The sequence below is a fragment of the Ictidomys tridecemlineatus genome, chromosome 2, assembly GCF_052094955.1.
Source record: "Ictidomys tridecemlineatus isolate mIctTri1 chromosome 2, mIctTri1.hap1, whole genome shotgun sequence".
Classification (NCBI taxonomy): Eukaryota; Metazoa; Chordata; class Mammalia; order Rodentia; family Sciuridae; genus Ictidomys; species Ictidomys tridecemlineatus.
Window position 1 is genome coordinate 39,890,393 of NC_135478.1, and position 26,523 is coordinate 39,916,915.

The 26,523-nt window shown below is 34.6% G+C and overlaps 1 protein-coding gene across 2 annotated transcripts in view; it reads right to left on the reverse strand.

Moving 5' to 3' along the window:
* Positions 1 to 26,523, reverse strand: part of Kcnh8 (potassium voltage-gated channel subfamily H member 8) — a 334,538-nt gene that overhangs the window by 141,936 nt on the left and 166,079 nt on the right. For both annotated transcript variants that reach the window (XM_078038309.1, XM_078038308.1), the window contains exons 4-5: positions 20,345 to 20,472; positions 13,530 to 13,770 (exon numbers count right to left, since the gene is read on the reverse strand). In XM_078038309.1, the coding sequence (XP_077894435.1) occupies positions 13,530 to 13,770; positions 20,345 to 20,472 (369 nt within the window). The remainder of the gene's footprint in view (positions 1 to 13,529; positions 13,771 to 20,344; positions 20,473 to 26,523) is intronic.

Genomic DNA, 26,523 nt, shown 5'->3' on the forward strand with positions numbered 1-26,523 from the left:
TAGCATACATGGAGTTATATCAGTTTTTTTGTATTTGCTAAGATTTGCTTTGTGTCCTAGAATATGATCTGTTTTGGAGAAAGTTCTATATGCAGTGAGAAGACGGTAAATTCAGGTGTTTTAGGGTAGAATATTTTGTAGATGTTTGTTAGGTCCATTTTACTTATAGTGATGTTTAGGTTACAGATATCTTTTTTGATTTTACATTTTGATGACCTGTCTATCAGGTCATCGATAAGGGTGTATTGAAATTACCCAATATTATTGTGTTGGGGTCTATGTGAAATTTAATGTCATGGAGTAGTTTTTCCATGTAATTGGGTATGTTGCCCTTTACTAGTATGTAATCATCTTCTTTGTCTATTCTGATTAATTTTTGCTTGAAATCTGCTTTGTCAGATATGAGAATAGTTAATCCTGCTTGTTTTCTTGAACCATATACATTAAATATTTTCTTGCCATCCTTCTACCTTCAGCCTGTGAATGTCTTTGCCTGAGAGATGAGTCTCCTATAAACAGCACAGAGTTGGATTTTTTTGATAATACCACTAATTTTTAATAATAGACTTAAAATCTTGTATTTTTTCTTGGTGAATACTCATCTGTTTAGCTGTGTCAATGTCTGATTCATTCCAAGTGAATCACAGTCTTATTTACTATTGCAATCCCCAGACATACCCACTTGAAAACATTGAACATAAATGAACTGAACAGATACCATACATGAAACATCAGGAATTCATTGTGATTTTGCTCAATTTTGCTTCTAAGAGTATATTTACCCAATGGCTTTATTTGTGGAAGTGCTCTTGAAATATTCTACTACTCTAGCAATGAGTTTCCTTTGGCTCAGAGGGCTAGGCTTAGGTGGAATTATGAAGGGGTAGATACCAACAAACACAGCTCCTTCCTTGTTGCCACCTTGATAAAATTCTTCTTATTCCAAGTGCTTAGCATTCATGGTCTCTTGTCCCATTTTCCATCAACATTTCTTCTCTGCTCACATTTAATGACTAATAAGGACCAGCTCTACCTCTATTTCAAAATATACCATAGATGTCTTCCCTGTAGCCTTGGAATCATACTACATGCTATGGGACATGGGCTTCTACTGGTCTTTTGCTGTGTGATAAAGAGTTTTTCATACTTAAGACAAATTTCCCCAATCATTACATAAGCTTTTTGAGCAGAGGGAGAATGCTTTCAATTTCTTCAGGATCCTTTTCATCATCCAACCAGCATAGAGTCTGGTTTATATCAGGTCTAGTAGAACTTAGCTGAGAATTCAATGATTGAATTAAATTACCTAATAAGAATTAAATAATTGTTTGGATTAATTTTTAAAAAGACTTCTAATTGCATGATGATCAGTGTGTCCAGCTGAGTTGAGGCTATAATAGCTCCTTGTTCCTCTGGAGTCTCCTTTCTAGGGTCATCATTAGAGAAAGATGACATCCTAACATCCACCATTTGGAAAGGCTAGCATATCCCTTGTTCAATCTACTGGGCCACTGGGGTGCCCAGACACCTCGTGTGTTTGCAAGGACCTTATCAGGGCACCCAAACCTGTGGAATTTCTCATGATACCAGCCATTCACTAAATGTTTCTTGATTTGTTAAGGATTAATAACTCTAAATGGGTTATATTGTTTTAAAAATAAAGAACAATCACCTGGTGGGTCACATTAAAAACCATGCAGGCCTATCTTTGGAAATAAGATGCTTTTCAATTCAGTGAAATACATTTCATATTTTGTTTATCACAATTATATGAGCAAGTATACATTTATTGAATGTAAACTATATTAGTTATTGGAACTGTGGAAATACATAAGCTGTCCAGTAGTCCATGTCCTCTGGAAGTTCAGTTTATTTATGGTACATGATGTGTGTGGGGAGAGAACTAGAGAATCATGATATGGGGCTAAAGAGCAGGGAAGGGGAAACACTTTAATAGTTCATAAGGGAAATCTAACCTCAATTCTTGGTGATGGCGAAAGAATTAAAGATGATATTATAGAAAGGCTCACAGATGATACTTCAAGGATGAGAATTTTATTAGGTAAAGACAAACTAAGGAAACATCCTTTGCTTTTATCTAGAAATGGAGAATACAAGGAATATGCAAGGGGGTGAAAGGAATGACACAGCTGAAGATCTGAAAGTGTTCTAGCGTGGCTGGACCACAGAAAAGAGGAGCAAGTGGTGAGAGATGAAACTGCAGAGATGCAGAGTCCAGACTGTGGAGGGTCGGTGAGGCCATGTTCAGGGATTCCCATGTCCACCCACCTGGGTGATATCATGATAGTTCTCAACAAGTGCCTCATGAATTTCATCTAGGCCTGGGTGACTATAATGTTTTCTAATACCTAAAAACTCTTTTAACAACTTCTCCCTAATTTAAGACCTAATTCCTTTTAATGTTATTGCTTATATTTATTTATTTAAATCATATTGGGGTGATTGGGAGAAAGGAGATTATTGCAATGGCAAATGTTAACTCCATAGATTGAATGGAAAATATGTCACACAAAGGACACTATTTTTTTACTTAAAGTAGGATTTTTTTTTTTTTTTTTTTTAAAAATACTTGAAAAAGCAGGAAGAGGAGAGAATGACATAGCAAAGTTCATGTTTGGTAAGAGGCAAATGGAAAAAAAAACAACCTAACTACTCTGCAGTAAGTTTCTAAATCAAGAACTCATAATTTTCTTCTGGGTTTCTAAATTTAGCAACATTCCATTCTTAATGTCCCAGCCTTGCTCAAAGCAAGCAGCATTGTTTCATATTTTATGAGCACATGCTTCTTCTATTAGTCTATTTACAGTAATAGGTAAGTCACCTCATTCTGGGATGAACAATTTTTTTCCATATTAGCCATCTCACAAATGTTCAGATTTAGATATTCGTGTGCATTGTGAAGTAAGTTTGGCATTTGTCAGACAAATGCAGCTCCATTTTTCACTTGATAAAATCTGGAATAAATGTTGCTATTTCCTGATCTGAATTACATCATTAAATGAAATGACTTTATGGTATTACAGAAAAGTCAGAAAGCAAATGTGACCTAGAACTTCTCACAATGGTGATCACCATGAAAATTATCGGCACGAACAAAATGCATTTCAACTAAAGCTTTTTTGATCAATAAAATGCTTTAAGGATAATGTGATTTTAAAAACTGAAAATGTTCTATAAACTGTATATATTAATATACTTTGCCCGACAGTTCCACGCTTTCTGAAATTGACTCCGTGTTGGAGAAGGTCCTCTGCACTTGTGTCCTTTGCTTCGAATGTTCTTAATCAAGACAGCTGTTTCCTCATTTCCCTGTTGTGTTTGTTCAAACATCAGATTCTCGGTTATACTTTCCCTTCTCTAGTTTATTCTTCAACATGAACTCACCACTATCTATCTAGTATGCTATGTATTTTCTTTATTTGAGTCATTTACTGTTTGCTTCCTTTAATATGAATCCTTTAAGGGCAAGGATCTGTGTCTACTTGCTTTACTGCTCCTTCATGAACATCCAGAACAGTACACAGCAAACAACATGCACTCAGTATGTTTGCTTAGTTAGTGAATATTTTTTTTCATAGAAATATTCATTATAATTTTTTATATAAGTGGCAAAAAATCATCTTTAATGTGTGACAATTAAGACATGGTTAAATAAATGGTTCCTTTAGATGATGAAATATTATGCAACTATTAAATGTGTTTATAAGTATTTACAAAATAGGAAAAACATTCATATCAAAATGTTACAAGAATAAACAAGCTCTCCAAATTTGTATAGACTGTGATAACTGGAGAAGCACAGAAACAACAGCCAGGAAGTTTTAACGTGGGAGTGCTGGTGGTTTTGGAACGGGGACAACCAAGAATGATTTATTTTCTCTACTGTTTAGGTATGAAAGTTCACATCATTATCATAGAATATGAACAGAAGAGAAATTAAACCAATCAAAAGAAAATACATTAGGATTTAATTTGTAGGTTTGTTGAGAATATTGTCATGGAGCATGTTTTTGCTCACAGCACAGAATGGTGGGAATGTTTTCAAACTTCCAAAGGTCTGCTAATGGTGAACAAAGTACTCTTTAAAATCAAACAAAAGCCTGTTACATCTAGCCTGAGGAAAATGTCAATGGCTATGTCTGAACCAATTAAATAAAAAACACTGCTTTGCAGTTTCATATAATAAAGAAAAATATAGTGGGTCACATATCTTGGGTATCAGCTCAATAGTTAATTTACCACAGTGCTTCATCTTCCCATAGGGAATTTTGAAAAGCCTAAAGAAGCATTACCTGAACCGAGAGTTTATTTGCGAAATAAATGCAATTTTAGTCTTTGCTTAAGTAGGTACTTTTAAGCCAAGTCATTTAGAAGGACTTTGTAACAACCAAGAAAACAATATCTTACTTTTCAATGCCCTATTTTCCCCAAGTCATTCTACATATAAAATCTCTTCATTTTGAGATAAGACACTGACTGTGTTACACTCCACTGGAAATCTGAAGTAGCAGGGTAGTTTCCCAGATATTGTTTAATTTTGGCTCTATCCTCAGGCATAGATTTATTTAACAGAAAATAGTTGGTTAGTAGCCAACTGGGCACTGCTTCATTGCTAGATAATGGTTAATGTTCAATATAATCATTCCATTTGTTCAATACTCCATTATCTTATCTTGTAATACAGATACCGAATATTCTCATAGTTGGGTTATAGACAGTCACAGGGAACAAAGGTCAAGTCTGAGCCATGAATAGGAGGCCACCTAAAGTTGTTAGTGAGAACCTCTATTACTCAATCCAAGATCAGTGTGAATGGCTAAACAAAATAACTGGAAAGACTCTCCTAACATGCTTAAGGTTTGGGATTACAGGAATACAGTTATTCAGATGTGGGGGTATATGGGTGTGTGAATCTCTGCCATCATCCTGTGTCTAAAAGGTGGAGTAAAAATGGGTGGGAGAATATTAAGAGACAGGAAGGAAGAAAAATGGAGACTGAAAGAGGGAAACAGAAAGAGAAGGAGGCACTCTTCTTTTAGGTTTGGACCCTAAGAAATAAATTAATTTTAAGAAAACAGAATTTCCAACTATGCAGCCCAGGTATCCCACATCAGATGCTCAAAGCATTTGAGAATAGAATTTATTTGATTCTCTCTTCACCATGAAACCTTGACTTTATTGTTAGAGATATTTCCCCCCAGTAGCCAAGTCTGTATGTTTAGTTTTAGTCCTTTAACTGAGGGGGAAAAGAATAAATATATCTTAACATTTTCCAGTGCAAAATGATTATATTGCAAACTGGGGTTTGCCTGCGTAATGAAATAACAATAAAATGCCTGTGCTCTCTCAGTTTCCACTAAGATTTATATAATTCACCCTGATAGACAAGACTCATAAGAATCCTAACAGAATCAAAGTACCTCTCTGGGGGCTTGGTTTCTTCTAGAGAGTAATAAGCATTGATAAGAAAGGAGTGGAAGAGTATACAACATCACTCCTCCATTCCATATTAAGTGGGAAAAGGCATACTTGCAAGATTGCATACAGTGAAGAGATGTGGAGGAAAGTTGTAGGAAACACACATGTATTTGTGGATACTACTAGGACCAAACTCAGATCCAGCTCATCTTGAAGTTGTTGAATAGAGCCTTGTCCCAGAAAACTAAAGCTGGTGATTAAACCTTCATCTAACAGCTTCCCTCTAGACTGTGCCAGCAGAAGCCAGCACCCGCTCTCTTTGCACCTTTCTGACCTTCTCAGGGGAAGAGTTGAAATGCCGATCAACTTTTTCCTTGTTTGTAGGTGTGCTGATGGGAAACTGGAAGAAAGAACCCTGGACTACTTGCCTCTTGTATCATCAAGACGATTCCAAGAACACCAGTCCCTTGGTGCACAGCAGTTAAAAGAATTGAGATTTGGGTAGATGCAAAATGGAAGAGAGCATTTCCTGGCTCAGGGATACTGAGCCAAGTTTGTATTAGTATCTGAAAAGGCCTCCGGTTCCCTATGTGGTAAATGAGTCCCTGGGGCACTTGTGTTCCTGAAAGCTATTAGATGTGGAATGCTCTGGTGTGCCTTAGTTTCAAAATTTAGCTGGTTGATTCAGTATGTATCACAGAATGCTTGTGTCTGAAAATAGCTTATATTAAAACAAATTGAGGAGATATGGGATTGATAACATCGAAGGGGTTTAGAATATGCCACCCTAAGTTGTACCATTTTGGCCTGTTGATAGTTTTGATCTGAAGGTACAAAAGAAAGAGAAGATATAGGAAAAGCTCTCTGATCTTTCTCTTTCTATCTAGAAGCAAGTCATATAATTTCTCATGAGAAAGAAAGAGAGGAACATCCTCATCACTGAAGATTGGGAGTTGATGCTGAAATGGATCTGAATTAACAACCTACTTAATAACTCTTATGGCTATTAGTTTCTGCCATTGTATTTCCTAGTCACTATCCCTCAATTTACTTTCCTTAGCCCAAGGTCTGTTGTCTTGCCACATTCTCACTATTTATTATTTTTTAAATCTTAAATAAGGTATTTAAGCTTTGGGGCCTGATGCCTTCTTCAGTTCTTAATATTCCTACTGTGGACTCCTATCTATGAGTCCATAAAAATTTTTAAATAAAAACTTGTATACTTTTTCCTTGCTGATCTCTCTTTCACTAGTTGAATCCTCATTTCCAGCCACAGAGCCTAGAAGTAAATTTTTTCCTCTTCAGAAACATTATTGGGAATAATCATCACTATTGATTGAACAGTGAGTGAGCATATTTCTTGATTATAATTGCCTCAAGAAATCCTCACAATAATGCTACTGACTACTTTGCCCAATTTACAAATGAAACATTTAAGGTTTTCATCCTAGCTCAGATAGTAATTAGCCAGCTCTTGCATAAACTGCTTATCCCCCCTCCCCTATGTATAAATAAATGTATCTGCCTTAATTATATCACAAGGTTATAATAAGAATTAGATGATGTGTAGAAATAGAGATTATAAGACAGCAAAATTTGGAGACTTATCATTGAATAGAAATATTACCTAATGAAGCATTATAAACAAAAGAAGGAAAAAATCAGGAAAATATTAAAATATGGGTGTATGTACACAAGAAATATGACACTTGTAAGGATTCTGTTCGCATGAGTTGGAGTAAAACCTTTGTAAATACGTAAATTGTAATTTAAAAACACTAAATCAAGCGATGGTAGTCCTGATTGGAGAATTAAGGCAAAACATACATATTTCTATCATATGCCCTATAGTTGGTATTAGCCCCACTGAGAACCAGTGAACTAGAGATGCTCAAGTCAACATAGGAAATAACTTGACAACATAACCCTGAGAAAGCAAGGCTTTTCAAATAGTTCTGGGTTTCCCCAAAGATCAGGGAGTACTACTAGATTAGGATGCTAAATGTTTAGTCCTGGACAGTATCGTACACATGATGTATGATTGTCCTTATTCCACACAGAGTCCAATTGTCCTGGTAGAGAAATGTAGGATCTCTTTTATATTTTGTCACTACCTCATCATAAGTGGAAGCACAGGAATTGCTAGGATACTACATGAAGGTATGAGATCCAACTGATTTGACAGAATACATGGTTTCCTCATTTTCTCTCTTTCGATCATCTGAAATTTGTCTTGGCAAGCTATCCCCGCTAGAGTTAGCTATTTCTTTATTTCTATTGTTGTACCCAGATATGTCTGCTCTCCTTCCCATATATCCTGATACTAGTTTGCTTACACCTCTATTCCTTTAATTGACATGTACTTCTTCCATGGAATTCTCATAAATCTGAATTAGCTTATTACAAGTAAGTGCAAGTGTTTATCTCCTTTTGTCTCTTAGTTTTGTCTTGCTACAGCACTTACAAATCAAAATACATAGGAGATTATGATTGATTTCATTTGTATTCTCCCTGATATTACAGTTAAAGTGTTGTATTGACTTTTTAAAAAGGGTAAATCACTGAAGAGTAAAAGAACATTACAACATATTTGTAATGAAAAGGGGAGTGTTGTGTTAGAAACCAGAGCTCTAGAACAGAGGTTGGCAATCTTTTTCTTTAAGGGACCAAACTGTAAACATTTTAGACATTGTTGACAGACCATATAATCTCAGTCACAATTATTCAGTCTGTGGATATAATGTGAAAGCAGCAATAGAAAATATAGAAAAGAACATGACTATGTTAACAATAAATGTGCATTTACAAAGACAGGCAGCAGGGTTTGGTCTCGGGAAATTGACTTGCCCATCTTTGTGGCAAACTCTTTTTCTCTACACTTTTTTCATTTTACACACCTACCACAGTTGGTTTGTACCCTCTTCTTGTTGATGGGCATTAATTCGCCTCCATTGTTTTGCTTCTGCAAACAATTCCCCAGCATTTTACATGTCTTCCCAGAACATTATACAAGTCCCTTTTACATGTGTCCCCAGGTGCATCCACAAGCACCTGAAAAAAAGTCCACCAAGAAAAAGAATTGCCAGATCCTGATTTATATGCATTTCCAAATTGATCAGAACTTGCCCAATTGCTCTTGGTTTTATTTGTTTTTTTTTAAAGCATTCATTTCGGTCCTTATCTTTATCACTTCCTTTACTTTTTTGCTCAGTCTTTTTCTGAACTCTTCAGTGATTACCTTATCTCTTATATTTAAGCTTTTTATTGTAATTTTATTCATTCATTTTTTTTTAACTTGGTAGTATGGTTACTTTGCTCAAAACTCAAAAATAGTTACACTGCTCAAAACTCAAAACTTTACAGAGGGTAAACAGCAAAATCTTCCTGTCATTGTTCTCAGGATCTTGTACCCTTTAGAAGCAAGCAAGCTCAGAAATTTCTTGGGCAGTTCTCCAAAGACAGTGTAAGAATTATCAAGTACATATATTCCTAAATATTCTCCCTCCACCTCTTTTTAATATAAAAGGTAGCATACTATCTGTACCACAGTGAATAATTAACATGTATTTGCAGTATCTCCTATAGCTTGCATTTTTTTTTCCCCTCTTGGGTCCCCCAAAAGACCCAATCCAAATTTTTTTTCAGTCTTTTGACCTCTATTGTTGCTGAGAAATCTGATTCCAATAATTATTTTTTAAAAATTTTTTAGTTATAGGTGGACACAATATCTTTATTTCATTTTTATGTGGTGCTGAGGATCGAACATCATGCATGTTGGGCAAGGGCTCTTCCTCTGAGCCACAATCCCAGCCCTGATTTCAATAATTATTAACCTTTATAAATAACTTTTCTTTCATCCTAGAAGCTTTGAAGATTTTCTTTTTGCCTTGTGTCTGGATGTGGAAATATTTTTATTTATCCTACTTAGTACCTAGAATGCTCTTTTAATCTCAGGATTCATATGTTCTTCCCATTCTGAAAAATTCTTGGCTATTTTCCCTTTACTTATATCATCACTCCCCCATCTCCCCCCATCAGTTTCTCTATTTTATTCTTTAGGAAGGTCTATTAAATAAGGTGGTGATCTATGACTGGGGTAAACAGAAAGCACACTTGTATACCATGTTTCCTTTGACATTTAGTTTTCTGAGAAGTTCTTGGAGGGAACAAGTCATGGTTTAGCCTATGAGTCTAAGCTTTGTGGTTATAATAGCAGATAATAAGCATAAGAAAATTATCTCCTAAATAGGCTCACAGTGGAAAGATTGTGAAGATAGAAAAAGGCATTTATTTCCCTTGAAAAGGAATAGCTTAGAGTCTCTGAAAGGGCCCATTGGAAGGACCTACAAATGATTATGTGTTATTTTTTTTATGTATGTGTGAGAGTATTTTTAGAACAATATAGTTATTAGTAACAATTATCCAATTAAGAGAGGTTCCAATAAAAGGAAAATTTTAAATCTCCTAACAGAGTCTGGAGGTGCACATCCTTGCCATCTCTCTCCTAATGATTGTAAGATGCCTGCATAGTTATAAGCATCGTATCCTATCACCCTACTCACACATCACAGGAAAAAGGGCAAAAATGGGGATGCAAATATTTTTACCATTGCTTGTCTCTTATTTGTTCAGGGAAAAACTTACTTCCAATCAGCCCCCTCCCACCTGCCAAAGATCTCTTTATGTCCTAGTGGAGAGACTCGATCACACACTTGCTGTTATACCAGATATGGGATAAGGGGAATAGAATTAGTACTGGTTTAGTCAACTCATATATTTTTTTTCCCCTGAGTCTGGTCATATTGCTGCCTGCACAAAATAAGGTTCTTTGGTTTTTTAGTAAGAAAGAGGAGAGATGACTCTCAAATCTATTGATATACAACAGCTTCACTACCAAGACTGAATAGATTCAAGTTATTATTTTCTATATTCATGGAAGAAAGAAAAATAAGTAGGATCTTTCTCTCCTTTTCTGTCTCATTGCTATAAATAAAGGAGAGCAGGTTGAGTGCAATGGAATCATATGGACTATAAATTCTTAAAAAAAAAGAAATTTGGTCTATCAATCTGCCATCAGTTAGTTCTGTGGCTTTGGGCATATTGCTAGGCCTCAGTTTTCCTACCTATGAAGTAAGAAGGATTGGATTAGATGACTATTAAGTGACTTTTCATCTCAAGTTTCCACAAGGTTTTGAATCAATGGATAGTTTAAACATGAAATTTTATAGCTCAGCCAAGCTTTGCACCATATTGATTCCAAAGAACTAATATGGATTACAGAGGAATCTAATTTAAGAGTAAGAGAATACTTAGGTGAGTTTTGAGCCCATCATCTAGATTTAAGTTTTGACTAATAAAATTATACTCAGACACTTTATGTTGAATTCATCTGGGAAGAATGTTTTTCAGTCAGTCATGCCAAAAGAGTATTACTAAGTGATCTGCGGAGGAATGAGTTTTGAGGTAAAAATAAATCCAGCATGATGCTGGATTAATCACATTTAAATAGATTTATTTTATCACAGGATTTCTTAGAGGATTTGCAATACTAAAGTGTACTGTGAATCTCCCAAAGAGATCTATCATCTCCCAACTTTAATTTTGACTACAAATTCTTTTTCCATGGAACACTGAATTACTTTCCATTTTAAAAAGTGATGACATTGCCTAACATCTGTATGGAGTTGGTCTAATTAACAAAATATTTTTATAAACATTATCTTTTAGTTATATGAAAACCCTTATTTTTTTACCCTTTTTTAAATTGACCATTTGATGTATTACAAAATGCCAATTTAGTAATGCTATTCTAGAAATAGAAAAAAATGGTATGCTAAATGCACACATGAATTATACCACACATATTTAGTAAGTGTTAAGTGGTATAAACACTTAGTATTGTAAAGGTACAACATTATAGACAAAGCACTTTTTCCTCCTAGTGTTTCTGCTTATTTATCAATAATCATTTTTCAGCTATCTTTGTGAAAAATTTCACAGAACGAAAGTTGAGAAAAACATATTTGGAGCCATGACAGTTTGAACTATTTTTCCAGATATGCTATAATAAATTGCATATGTACTTAAGCTCATTTAAAAAAAGAAAGAGCAGGAAGATAGTAAAAAAGAGTAAGTAAATTCCTATGGCTTTTAAAAATAAGTCAGTCAACAAGGGATTCCCGGGCAGAAGCTTCATAAGATCTGCTGTCAGACTAAAATCTAAAGTAATCTTTGTAGACACTGAACTGCATAAAAATAGTAATGGGTTTCCATTTCCTTTATGTGGCTAATATTGGAAAGGTATTGCCTATTGGGAGAGCCAACTTGCTTCCTGAGCTGACAGTAAGGGAGAATGCGGAGGAATTTAGGAGCAACTATCAGGGGAGCACACCAGTCTCAACTGGGTTAGTAGAGTAAGCAGCCTACACATAAACAAGCAAAAATTTATAAAATATGTCATGGGTATGAGTTCTTATGGGGGTAAACCAGTAGTCAATGAGCATGTAGTACCAGAAATCACTTCTAAGTATGTCAAATATCTAAAACTCAGGAAAAGTGGAAAAGAAAGTTCAAAATACAACTTCTTCCAATAATAGAATTGTTAATAATAACTATAATAAAAATGATGAAAGATTTGTTAAACCATGACATAATATCTATTATCGCATGAGATCCTATGAACCAGTTTAGTATAAGAAAACAGGCTCAGACATGTTGGAATACTGCCCAAGTTCTTGAGAACTGTGACTAGGTCATGGGAAGTGATTTTAGGATGATAATGTATGTGTATATCATGGATGGGTAGGAGGAGACATCCAAGGTTGGCACAGGAAAAGGATGTAAACCCACAATGGATTGGTGTTAGACACATCCAACGTTTCCATGATTTTCATTTAAAATTATTGTTCAAACTTTAAGATATTATTTGATATACAATAGTGATTTCATAGATACCTTTATGGTTGTACTCTTCTAATAAAAGAAATGTCATTAGTTTTTTTAAAAAAATTAAGATTGTAGTCATTACAAGCTACCTAATTAGACAACATCGCCATCTAGTGGCTGAAACATTCTGTGTTTACTACTTTTGGGGTGGGAACTGGGGGTTTAAGGGTCTGAGCCCAGTAGGTACAATACTAATAGTGTTGCCAAAGCTGCACCAAGAGCACACAAACTCATTCAGAGCAAACAAGCATTAACATTCAGCTACAGAGCCCACTCTGGCCCTAAACCTTTAACAGCTCACTAAGAAAAAACTACCACTACTGAAAAAAGGTTTTGACCTGCTTCACTTATTTATTTTCTCTGAAATTTTAAGGTCCATTTCTCACTCCTTTGTTCACTACTTGCTTGAAATAATTTTCAAACATTCTCTCATCTTTGCAGTCTGGATGTTGTGCTATGCAACTATGACCAGGTAAAGAAGCAGTTGCTAATGGTGGCCGATAACATACAGGAAGTATTAAATAATATTCTTATTTAACCCTTAACAGAAACTTAGAATGTGTTCTAGATGGGCCAACAAGAGCTAGGATATGGTCTAAACCAGATGAGGATGTAAGGAAAAAGAAAATAGGGAAACATTTACAAGATTGGAGCAGATGTGATATCAGTGGATGTTCCCAATATTCTAGAGATAAAGGCCCCCTAGCAAACATCCCTGGGGCCTTTTCTTAAGTTAAAATAAGATATTCACAGCTTCTTCTGATTAACTTATGTAACCCTTCACTTCTGTAACTAGGCCACTTACTGAAATCACCATCCACATGCTGAAAGATGAAGACAGAACCACATACCTGGGACAGGACCACTATCAGAATACAACTGATGTGTTCTTTCCAAGCCCCATTTTTGACAAAATAAATGTAGAATAAAAGAACATCAGTCTAGATCTGTGTGAATAAAGGAACAGAGGAAAAACTGGGAGAGGCAATTTTCAGAAATCCAAAAATGTGACTCTCCCAAATTTGCCTCACAGTCTGAATCATGCCCATGCAAATGGACCTTAGTTTAGGTTCACATTAGAAAAATCCGGAAAAGACTTATTTCCCATAGGCAGATCTCTGAAGAAACCCATTGCGGGTTCTTACCTATAATAAAAAGGATCTCCACTGCTATGTCGCTGACTGTCGTGCTGCGAGTGGTGGACAGGTCATCGTTGCCAATAAAGCAGACGTTGTAAGGTACAGTCACGGCGACATAAAACGTCGCCAACAAGATAAGCCAGTCCCAGCCAGCTTTAAAAGTGCTAAAATGCAAAAGTATGAATTTGGACTTTTTTGCATCGGAAACTTTATACTCCGGAAATGCTGGTTTATCTACAAAAACATTCTGTGGATAAAGACAAAAAGAAGAGAATGGGAAAAGAGACATTAGAGACAAGAATTACACTGCTTTAAACACATACCTGTGGGAGGAGGATCATGCATGACACATGTCAGCACATCTTATGGGTAAAACTTGACCTGTACATAGAGTCATGCACCATGTAACTATGTTAATCCATGGTGGACTTCACGTACGGTGGTCCCATAAGATTACAACAGAACCAAAATATTCCTATTGCCTAGTGACATGGTTGCTTTTGTAATGTTGTAGCTCAACATAGTGTTCCCCTATTTGTGATGCTGCTGCTATAAACAAACCTACAGAGCTGCAAGTCACATAAAAGCATTTCCATACAATTATGTCCAGTGCATGACACTTGGTAGTGGTAATGAGCAACTATGTTACTGATTTATGTTCATACTATCTGTACTTTTTCTTTGTAGATCAGAAAATCCACTTTCATAAGGCAATTTTTATATCTTGGCAAAGTAGGAAGTATTGGATTAGCATAGTAATCTAGAAATTGTCTCCAAAAAAAAAAGTAATGTGAGTCTATCTTAGGAGCATGTTGATAAAACATATGCAAGTAATTTTCACTATGATTCTCAAAATGTGAATAAAATGTTACAATTGTAAATAAAAGCAAGAATTAAAAAAGTGTCACTACTTTGGAAGTTCTCCTTTACTTCTTGTGATGGATTAGAATTGACACTTAGTCCTTTAATGTATTCATTTTTAAAGAAGTAAATTACTGGGATGATTATATAGGAGTTTGAGTTGTGCACTTTTTTAAAAGTTACTTTTAAAAGAATAATTAGAAAAGAAAATTTAGTTGTTTTCCAGAAAATGAGAATTCTGGTGTAAAAGTGCAAATTTATATTGTAGGATGCTTTGTGAATCTTTAAATCTCAATTTTAAAACAGAATTTATTAACTTGGATTCCAGGAAACACAAATGAATGGCCAGTGTGCAGTCAGTTGGAATTCCATATCATTCAAGGTTTAGTGGATAATTTAAAATAGAAAACTAATTATTGAAAAGATCAAATAAATAAGGCTCCAAATTTGTAGGGGGTAGCAGGTATATCTCTTTTTAAAGGAAGGGCCTTTTCCCACCACTTTTACTCGAGTTACTTGGAAGAGAAAATAATGACTGCTAACTGGACAGTGGAGTCAAGTGGATTTCCATTTGAAATTCATTCGGAAAGGCGCTAGCATCTGTTCCATCCCACATTCTGGTTTTCTCTTCCTGGTGACAATTACAGGTCAGCTTCCATGAATACCTCTTGCTTTATGTACTTTTTATTATTATTTTAGAGTGTGCTCCTAATAGTGAAAAAAAATGACTATAAAACAGCAGCCTCATACATCTCCTGTTTACATCATCTGTTGATGGCATTAAGAGGCCACACTCTATGACGTTTCCCTTGACGATGAGATCACCTAACACATTTTTCAGAATGTCTCTCTGCTGTTATGTGATGCATGACTGTACTAAAACTGAGCAGAGATCTTTGCTAAAGGTAATAACACTGTGTAGAATTTTGTCATGAAAGTAAGCAGTCCAGATTTTGTTCATTAAAAACAAAAAGACCATTATCTAAAATGTCATCTAAAAATATCTACAGTTGCAAGTATAATCCTACACACAGCACAAACACTGAGATGCATTTATATACTTATTGCCATGAGGACGCTCTGTATTTTTAAAAGACAGTCATTATCTAGAGAATATATTTGACCTGAAATTCTGCTGATATCAGCAAATATGGCTTTTTTTTCTAGAAAGGAGATTACTAATAGTCTACTGTAAAAACCTATTTACACATTTTTAAAAATATAATCAGGTTGTGCATGCATTTTTTTTTTTTTTGCATTGTGGTTGATGGTGAAGTTTCTAGTTGGGACCCCAAATCTTGTTGCTTTAGTTAACATGGATACATTCTGAAACTGGGCAGCCATTGGTTAGATGGTAAAGGGAGGAACAGTTAAGGGTTATTAAGGGTTATTATTCAAGTCATGGAAGGAGAAAAGCAATGTTCACTGTGCAACTGATTAAATGCAGAAGAATAGTTTTTGATAACTGTAAAAGCATTTCACTTGAAAGCAGTCCAACTTGATGAACAGTTCCTTTATTGCTATGAGACAAAGGGAGGCCCAACAATAGCATGTGTGGAAATTTGACAAGTCTGTGACCAGATACTTGCAGACCTTGCTTTGACCTCAATTAATGAGAAATACAAGATAGGTAATGAAAACTTAAATTTGAAAGTTAGGTTGAATTAACAGAGTAGTTAAAAGTTCCAGAATACATATTACTTGCAGGTCACAGTGTTATTTTCTTGTCTCAGTCACTGAGGAAAAAGGCAGATTAATGTGGTGTGTTCAGAGAGCCCTGAATATCTGAGATTCAGGGAAAATTCAGAGAGATCTGGAACACTTAGCTCATAGTGGTGGCTTTCAGTGAGTAAATGATTCTCTTACCCTAATATGAATGCCCCTCGTGTGTGGTATGTCTCTGAGGTAGGCATTCTCAACATGTGTTTGTACTTCCTGTCAACATTCTCACTCAATCCACCCAGGCACTTCCTGATCCGGGGCCTCATGGTAGGGAACTGCTCCACTACTTCCAGATGATTCTTTGGTGCCCACCTGCTGCCACTGCATCTTTGTTCTATCCAATTCCCTTATATTGGACCTTTTGCCTCATTTTCTGGTTTTGAGGAATAAGTTCCAAAGGTGGACATTGGCTTAACACCGAGAAAAACAGATGAAATTCTCGGATGAGCTTCTCATTAGAACTTCGGCAGGTGAACTGAAGAGAGAGTTAGGGTCTGCAAGAGTCCATCTCCTCCAAATGGATAAGCACTTCTAGATATAACATTAAGATAGGTTCTAATATAACTTTTCCCCTTAATACTTATTGTACCAAGAAATGTTCAGAAGCCCTGGGGAGCATCTCATTTTCCATCCAATAGGTTTTTTACTGTCATGCTACAGAAATTGAAATTTTGCCTTATTAAAGGAAGAAAGCAAGTCTAGGATGAGTATTGGGAAAATAACAGAGTAAGTAAAGTGTTTTCTTTGTATAATGATAATTGCATGAAATATTAGTGAAGCTGATGCAAAAGTTCAGCAATACATTTGTTATATCTGCTAATCAGATTTCATTTTCATAGGCTACTTAAACATTATTTTAAATGATGTTAGATTATTGTTAAAGCATATTACTTTAAAATTATGCCGAGAATTCAGTACATCTTAGATTAGACTTAAGTTTTGAAATATTATTAACTCAAATCCTGCACACATCTCTACACCATCACCTAAGTAAAAAAAAAAAAATAGATGCTCCTTTATTCCCACTACTATATTTATAAAATTTTATCAAAACCATTTAAATGGAAGAAAATTTCTTAGAATTGTTTTTTAAAAAGGACACATTTGTAAACTTTTGCTTTTAGAAGGAAATAGGGTGAAAATTCCTATTATTTATGACCCTCAAACATGGTGTTTGCCTAAGGTATGATACAACCAATTTGTCTAGACTTTATATATTACTGATTGATTTTGAAGCATATTGCTTTAGTGCAAATCATGTCTTTTTTTTTTTAATTTTTTTGGTACTGGAGATCAATCCCAGGGGCACTTAACCACATCCCCAGCCCTTTTTAGTTTGAGATACGGTCTCACTAAGTTGCTTAGGGCCTCAATAAATTGCTGAGGCTGGCTTTGAACTTGCAATTTATCTATTAGCCTCCTGAGTTGCTGGAATTACAGATATGCACCATCACACCTGGCTGCCAATCATGCTTTCGCAGTTTAGCCTCTACCCTATGAATGAATTATTTAAATAATTGTTAACTCAATGCCTAATTAAGGTAACTGTTTCCTAAAATATTATTACAACACTTCTTTGAAATGGTCATCTGAATGAGCAAGAGGGTAGGAAAATGCTTCTAAAGTCACTGCAGCACAGCCAAGCCCAGTGTATGTCTTTGAGAAAGTCTAGCACAGGACCCTGCTGGTAATACTGGGGCATTTATTTATAGCACTCTCCTTTCAAGCTCTGAAGGTTCTCATGTGATCTGGTTTAAAACACTTTTATTATTCCATTCTCATTTAATGGACAGAGTAATGAATCAAGAAATGCAGAAAAGAGGCACTAAGGCACAGGTGCCCCTAGAAAACCTTCATAATAAGTTCCAAGAAAAGGTAAGAGTCAGGACTACAGGTGTTATAATGTCTCCATCCCCACCTTGCCAATAGCCTGATGAGTTCATTTGGCTATGGTTGGAGCACATGTGCCTATTCCATAGAACTGTCTCAAGGAGGATGCCAGGTAGAGGCAAAATAATGACTTTTGGGAAGAAGACTAGGGTCCAAATCCTGTAGCTGCTGCTTCTACTTTTGAGACTCAGAACCAATTGTTTTTTTTTCTCCCATTTAAAAAATGCACTTATAAAAATAACACCTATGCCTCTAGAGTAAAAGGAATTTTTAAATCATTTTGTTTTAAATAGTTTAGGGCTATCAATAATTAGGAATTCTTCTATGTGTATGCAAACATTGCAGCCAAAATTTCCCCAAAGATTTAGTTGAGAAATATCGAGATAATTTCCTTTTCTTCTCTCTGCTATCTATCTTTTAGCCATTCTCCTCTGTTCTCCTTTAAAAGAGATGGTGAACACGACCAGTTCTGATTCCATACTCGGCTTCAGAGGTAACGTTTACCTGTAATATCAGAGCCACTGTGTTGATCAGACATCCTTAATTACTATGTATTATTTTAATGCTCCACCCTGATGTTTATACTTCTGAAATGAACAGCAATTAAGCAATTAGCTAAGCAGTGGGAGTTATGATTTTTTTTAATCAGATTTTTACTTCATTGAATCTAAAGGGAAACATAGCAGGTTCAGCAAATGCATTTTAAAGTTTACTAATTCTTGAAACATCCTTAAGTAATTCTCAACTAAGTGATTCCCAACTAAAAGCTAGAAGATAGTGTCGGCTTTCAGAATAATAGAATCTGGGTAATATTTATTTAGGTGCTTTGCTGGTTAGGCTTGCACAATATTCAGCCCAGATGTGGGCACCTTTGTTTTTTCCTAGAATGTATTTACTGTCACCAAGGCTGACTTGGTAATTTAAGGGAGATGTAAATAGGGACCAGGGAGGGGTAGGATCCATAGATCCAGTGGTGTGCACTGTCTCTCCCTGGATTCTTAAGTCTCTCCCTGGATTCTTACTAAGTCAATGTGACACTAAGGCACAGGTGCCCCTAGAAAACCTTCATAATAAGTCAGGACCAAAAAAGAAAAAAAAAAGTGTGTAAAGTGTGACTCTCCACAGTAGTGCATGGCAGACCAGTCACAGATATGGCAGGTGATCTTTGGAGTATAAAGGTAATCAAAACATCTTATTCTAGCCACCAGAAAGGAATCATACTGAAGAACCAGTTTTGCAGCACTTCTGTGCTATTCTTCTCACTCTGTGTTTATACATCTTTCTTTGTTTATGACAATTAGAGAAACAGATACTTTGAATGTCTTATGCAAGGGTATCAAAACATTTATACAGGAGATTAGATACTCCCAGAGCGTATCATATAAGAGGTCGAAGGTTCCCCTGTACCCTTAAGTCCCACAACTTCTGAAGCTTAAACCAGTTCCAAGATAACTGTGGTTGTTTCAAATGTCATTGGCAAGTTAGACTGCATATTTAATTTGCCACTCATAATCACAGCACCCCAGATATGTTCTGATGATTCCACAATGGAAATTAATGACATTAACATCATTTTAAAAATTACCTTTGAACATCTACAACTAAACAGGCATGGTTCTGGGTTTCTCCATGAAGAAGGAATCTTTTTGTGCTAAAATCCAACTGAGGACAAAATTCTGAAGATATATGTCATGTGAAACTCTCCAGAGAAATACTTTTTTTACTGGCATAGTTATTTGCTGTGACTTCGGACAGAAAACACCAGGTTTCAAGGTTTCAGTAAGTAGCACCATTGTAATTTACCAACAGTGGGACTTTCAGAGAACTATAACATATGGCATGTAATTTCAAATCTAATGTTCCACTCTGTGAAATTTCCAACTGTTTCGCATAAAATATAAATATTTAAATGGAGTAATGACTTTGACTTTTCCTTGATCCCCCTGGGTAAACACATTAAAAGAAATTAGATAAAGTGCAAACAGATGAAACTAAAATTAAATTTGAGCAATTTGACCAACAAACTATGAGTGTGTAGTTGACTTGCTGCATCATCCTGTTTCATAAAATGTAACCAGTATGTCCCTATTTGCAGCACCCCCAGCACCATTTTGTACTATGCTGCAATATTATTCTAATCTCTGTGCTGCGATAACGCTCTGATTAAGCACTTTTATTATAGAAATGCCTCATGACTGCTGACCTTTCCCAGTTTGTTCTTTGCAGGCAAGTATAAGCCAAAGTGGGGAAAAAGTCAGTAAATGAGCAATTGGAGCCTTTCTTTAGTGAATCAAATATTGCCATCAGGGGAAATTCTAACATTCATAGTGTACACACATACCACCTACATTATTTATTTTCAATTTGTTCTTTTCTCTTCTTTGCAGGTGCCCAGAGATGTGATAAAGGACAGCTCGGCTCCGTCTCCGGGCTGAGTCAAAGTGGGTTCCTGCTCTTGATCTTCCCTTGGCTTTGTCTGGGGGAAAACAAAATGCATTAGATATCAATGAAGATATCAGTTCATCCCATCAAAGTCATTTTGTAAGCTCACTCTTAAGAGCAAATAATATATAAATGTTTTAGTGCACCTAAAATAGTCTGCTGGATCCTTATGATATTTAATTGAATTTAGCCCATTATAGTTTATATATTTTATCATTACATTAACTGCATTAATTTTTAAAAATTATAGTAAAACATATATGAGAATATAGGAACTTTCAAATGATGCAAAAAAGTCTTAAGTAGTATTATTGTCTTCTTTCTGCTAACCCATGTGCAAATCCCTACTTCTATGCAATATTTTAAAAAGTTTCTTTCCAGAAAATTTCTAATCCACATATTATATGCATATATATATAATTATTTTTCATGGCATAAATGGAAGTTTACTATAAAAATTATTTGCACATTACCTTCTTCACACCAAAATAACTTGTAAATCATTTGAAATCTGAACTACTCTCTCCCCCTTTATTTTAATGGCTAAAAGAATACCATGCTAAGGAAATGAATATACTTATTAATTTTATTCTTTATCATGAGCATGTAGGTTTATCCTAGATTTACAAAGAATTCTCTGTAGAAAATCTTACAATGAAAATTATTGAATGCATGGAACTTCAAGTTTGTGGACTGTCTAGGTAAATAAATTGCCAGCAATGGGTATGTACACTTTAAATTTTTGTATTGATATCTTAAATTTTATTCCAGCAAAGTACAATTGAAGCAAGGGAATAAACATACCTGCTTCACTGCACACATGTCCAGATTGCAAAACATCACAGGTGTTGTTTAATGTTTTGATGTTGAAAAATATCAAATTATTGTTTGAAGTTATATTTGAAAATATATTTGAAGTTATATTTGAAAATGGGTAAGAGCCCATCTTTAAATGGACATTGTTCCTTTGCATTTATTTTTCTGAAGTCAATTCCTATTATTTTTGCTATTTTAAATATTGAATTAATACTTTTCACCTTATTTATAACAGTTCTTAGTATTAAAAAAGTCATTCTTTTTGTTGTATATTCTGCCAAAAATATTCTCAACTTTTTATTTCACTTTGTATTTTATCTATGCTGCCTAACATTTTTAAAATTTTTTGTTGTTGGACTTATTGATCTCTTTGTGGTATCTAGACATTATGTCATGTGTAGCAAAAATTTTCATTAAAAATTATTTTTAAAATCTATGCATGTTTCTGATACACTTATGCCTTTATTTTTAAAATTTTGAAATTTAAATCTTTAATCAAATTGGATTCTATTTTAGTAAAATTAGGTCAAGAGCCAGTTATATATATTTTTTCAAAGTGTTATTTTCCAAAATAAATAAATAACAACCTAATTATATTACGTTAAGAAACAATTGTTTTTATTTGACCAATTGGTTAACGTAAATTTTTCCCAAATAAATTTTTATCTATATTATAATGATTGAAAATTTTTAAAAATTAATTACTATTGTTTGGTTAAATTTTACCATCAGATCTCTCTCTAGTCTTATGAATTATCTCTTATTTTGCTCATTCACAAAAAAATTTGGTTTGGTGGCTATGTTGAGAAGGCATATAACTTATTGATGGCTACTGTGTGCCAGGCTTTGTTCTAGATCTTTCATATTTATCATTTCAAACAATCCTCATAATATTCATGATATAAGCATTACTACCCTCCATTCATAGATGAGAAAACTGAAGGGCCAATAGCATGTCATGTGGTCATGCAGCTTGTAAGCAGCTGAGACAGATGTGGAGCCATGTTGGGCTAAAATCTCTATTGCTTCCACAAGCAGCATCACATCCCTAAATGATATCAGTCAATGTTCAGGCCTGTTGCGCTATGATGAGTATCACCTACTGTGTTGTTCCATTTATGTGACATTATCTAGATTGGAGATAGACATAGACAAATGGGTGTAACAGGTACTGCATATCTGAGGTTATACTCCAAGTCTTTGAAAAATTTAATGTCCCCCACCCTGAATTTCCCACAGGGATATTTCAATGATCAACCAAAAAAGATGTTTTACTCACTGCAAAAGTATAATATGACATTACAGTTTTTTTTAAAGAGAGAGAGAATTTCTTAATATTTACTTTTTAGTTTTCGGTGGACACAACATCTTTATTTTTATGTGGTGCTGAGGATGGAACCTAGCGTCCAGCGGATGCCAGGCAAGCGTGCTACCGCTTGAGCCACATCCCCAGCCCCACATTACAGTTTTTTTTTTTAAATTGTTCAACTTTTCTGAATACTTTGAAGCATTTTTGAATAAAATATATATTACTATGAACACAAATCACTAAAAGTTTATTAAAAACAAAAAATAGTATCAAACGGGACAGTATTCTTAAAAATTCTTATTGAAAAAGACTTATTTCGGTGTGTTGTTAAAAGTTCTAATCATGTCTTTATGTGCTAATTTTTTTAGTTCACGTAGAACTATTATGAATTGCATTTGAAAATGTATTTTTTTTTCTTATGGCAGGGTCTAATTTTAAATGTATTTAAATTTGAAAATAGAGTTTTAAGACAATGTATATAGGATTTGGGTAAGGCCAGCAGGCTGCTTATGCAATATCATTTCAAAATGCCAAGTGGAATTACAACACTTGAAAATGGAGCAGAGTAGATATTTATGACAGTAAGCCAATTCCCTTCTCAGTAGAGAAATATAATTAACAACTGAGATTTTCCAAATAAAACAACAGCAATTTCATCATCTTAAAAAAAGGACCCCTCAAGGAGAAATGTCAAAGAAATATTTGTCCTGGTCTTAACTCTAAATAAAAGAAAAAAAATTTTCCTTGAAAACTTGAAAATTAAATGTTAAAACAAGAAACAATCTAGTTAGAAAATAAGCAAATGACATGAATAGCATGAATAGCCATTTTATTAAGGAGAATATAAGAATGACAAGTAATCATATCAAAAGATGTTAGAAAATCCTAGCCATCATGGCCATGAAATTGAGACAGAAAATGAAATATCTATATGCACAACAGCTTAAATAAAAATAGTAAGAATATCAAATTCTGCTGAGGATATAGAGAAACTGGATCTTCACACACTGCTGGTAGAAATGTAAAATAATGCAGTCACTCTAGAACACAGTTCCACAATTTCTTGGAAAACAAAAAAATCATAAACATTCTTCCCATATAAACCACCAAGTGCAATCCTGGACAACTATTCCAGAGAAATAAAAACATGTCCTCAAAACAAATCCCATGTACAATTGTCCATAGTAGCTTTCCAAGAAGTGGAACTAACCTAAATGTCCCTCAACAAGTGGTTACACTGGTCTATCCATACAGTGAAATACAACCTAGGAATAAAAAGGGACAAATAACTCAGACAGGCAGCAATTTGGATGAATCTCCCTGGTATTTTATTCAGTGAAAAAAAGCTGATCTCCAAAGGTTTCTTACTGTGTTGTTCCATTTATGTGACATTCTCTAGACATTGGAGATGAACAGATCAGTGGCAGTCAGGTATCAGGGAGAGGGGGGAATATGGCCATGGCGGAAGCAGAGGGAGATCATTGTAATGATGGGATAGCTGTGTGTCTTGATTGTGTTGGTGGCTACACAATTCACACGTGTGATTAAATTATATAACACTACACACATATAGTATAACAAAGCCAGTTGGTTGGTTTAGATATTGCACCATATCATGTAAGTTATAACCACAGGAAGAACTGGGTCTCTCTCTACTGACCTTGTAGCTTCCTGAGAATCTATGGATAATTTCACAATAAAGAGTAAATTATTTTCAGGTTGTGTCCAGGTGTTAGTGTGTTTTTATTGATTTTAAGTGAAACATATTGAGGTCTTTTTAATTGCTTTCAACACTTGAAAATCAGGGGTGGTGGCCCATCCCAGGAGTTTGTGTGAAGTTGAAAAAGGGTCATTCCTCAAAGTAATGAAGATGTTACTTTCACCTATTTTAAAATGTTACAATGCATTGATTTTTTTGAGAAGAAGACACTTGGCTATCTTGTGCCATAATATTTATCATTGAAAATGCACATTTACACATCCACAAGACCAGTGTGCATGTTTTTGTACTTATAGTTCATACATTCTGAGATACATGCAGCTTATAACTGTATAACTAATATTTAAAGCAGAGTCTTGGCTGATAACTGGTACTTTAATTTTCTTGATTGGTCCTAAAATGGTCCTTTTATCAATTATTGTACTTCAGTTTGAATTTACAAATGCATATCCATATTTACTCATCTACTTCAAGCAAATCTAGATTAAACAAAAATACCTTTTTGCTTTCATAGCTATAGATTTGTCTTTGGAAGGAAAGCTATAAAAAAAGGAGGGAGTATAAATGTATAGTTAACAGTGTAAAATAATTTGACATCAGAGACTTCTTTAGAGGTAGACATTTACCATTCCCACATATTCTAAAACATGCAGCAAACACTGGATTTGGATTTACATTATCCTTCTGGCTCCTACCAAATTTATTATATTGGAACAACAGAAATATTACCTGAAAGTCTGAAACTTCAAGACCATTGTGAAACTGCTTTCGAAAATCATAACCTATTTGTGTATTTTTTTTACTATAGGAAAGTATAAATGTCTATAAAAGATGAGAGAATGGCCCACCATAAGGGTGAGTTATATTGATATGTGTATGTCCATCTATATTGGTCTCCTATTATTTTATTAGGAGATACTGATACACTCATCACCCAACTTCAACAAGTATAGTATAGAATGTTTATTTTTACCTACTTCATTCCTTCAGGTACTCTTGAAGTAAATACAAGGCATCATATTTATCTATGTGTTTATTTATCTATCTACATACATACCTACGACACACAGATGATAAAATGTTTTTCAAACCCAATCATGATATCTAACACATGAAAAATATAATAATTTTGCAATTCCATCAAACATCCAGTCATTGAGAAGCTGTGGCTAAAGCTGGGAACCTTGAATTCCCAGGGTTAGAGGAGATGTCAAAAGGATGAACACAGATGTATGGAATACAGGAAAAAGCCACCAGCTAATGCTTTAAGTCAGAAAGTCCCCTCTCAAAAGTAGTGTCATTCTGTTTCTATTTTACAAAACGAACTTCTGAACAAAATTTTACTCAATGAAATAATTCTGTCATGAAAAGAAAATGCAAATTACCAAGTGGGTAATCTTAAGTCAAACTGAAAGAGTAGTACTGGTTCTACTTATATCAAACTGAAAAGAAAAAGTACACTTAGTAGAGAGGTATATTGGGTGATGTGGTGGGCAGTGCAGTCTTACAGGAGACCTGGTGGGAGGACAGATTATATCATATAGTTTGGAGATCTTGCCACTGATAACTCAGTGCAGAGTTAGAGATGCATGAGTTACTACCAGGTCTTATAAGTACCTTAGTCAGGTGGTTGATTTAGTAACTTCAATGGTCCTGTGAGAAGAATTTATGTAATTGATCAGATGAAGTTTGGAAGGAGTCTTTATACAAGAGTTAGATAAAAAAGAGAAAATAAGAATGCTTCAGAATTTAGTGGCAAGATTTCGGCTTTCTTTTGAATTGAAGGCCTCTTATTGAGTTGAAAAAAAAGTTAGAAATATGCTAGAGGATTATTATAAGAACAGATCACTTTCCATCGAGAGTGAAGCAGGAGTTTCTAAAATGAAATGAATGTGAGATATCGAAACAGAAAATCAGCATGAAAAAAGGAAGAGATAAGCTAATATTAAGAAGTTAGATATTCTTAAAGTATTAGCAATTATAATACATTCTAGCTATGAAGATCACGTCTCATTTAAATAGCCATACAAAGCAGTGAATTTTTTGCATCAATTTAAAATACATATTTAATTACAAATGACTCGATTTGAGTAAATTTATATATATCCATTTTAAAGTATTATTTATTGTACTAGCTACCTAATGAAAACATTGATATAATTGTATTTCTTATCTACTTCTTTGTTTAGAGTAAAATTTATATGATAAAAAATTTATACACACTAAAAGACACAGAGTAT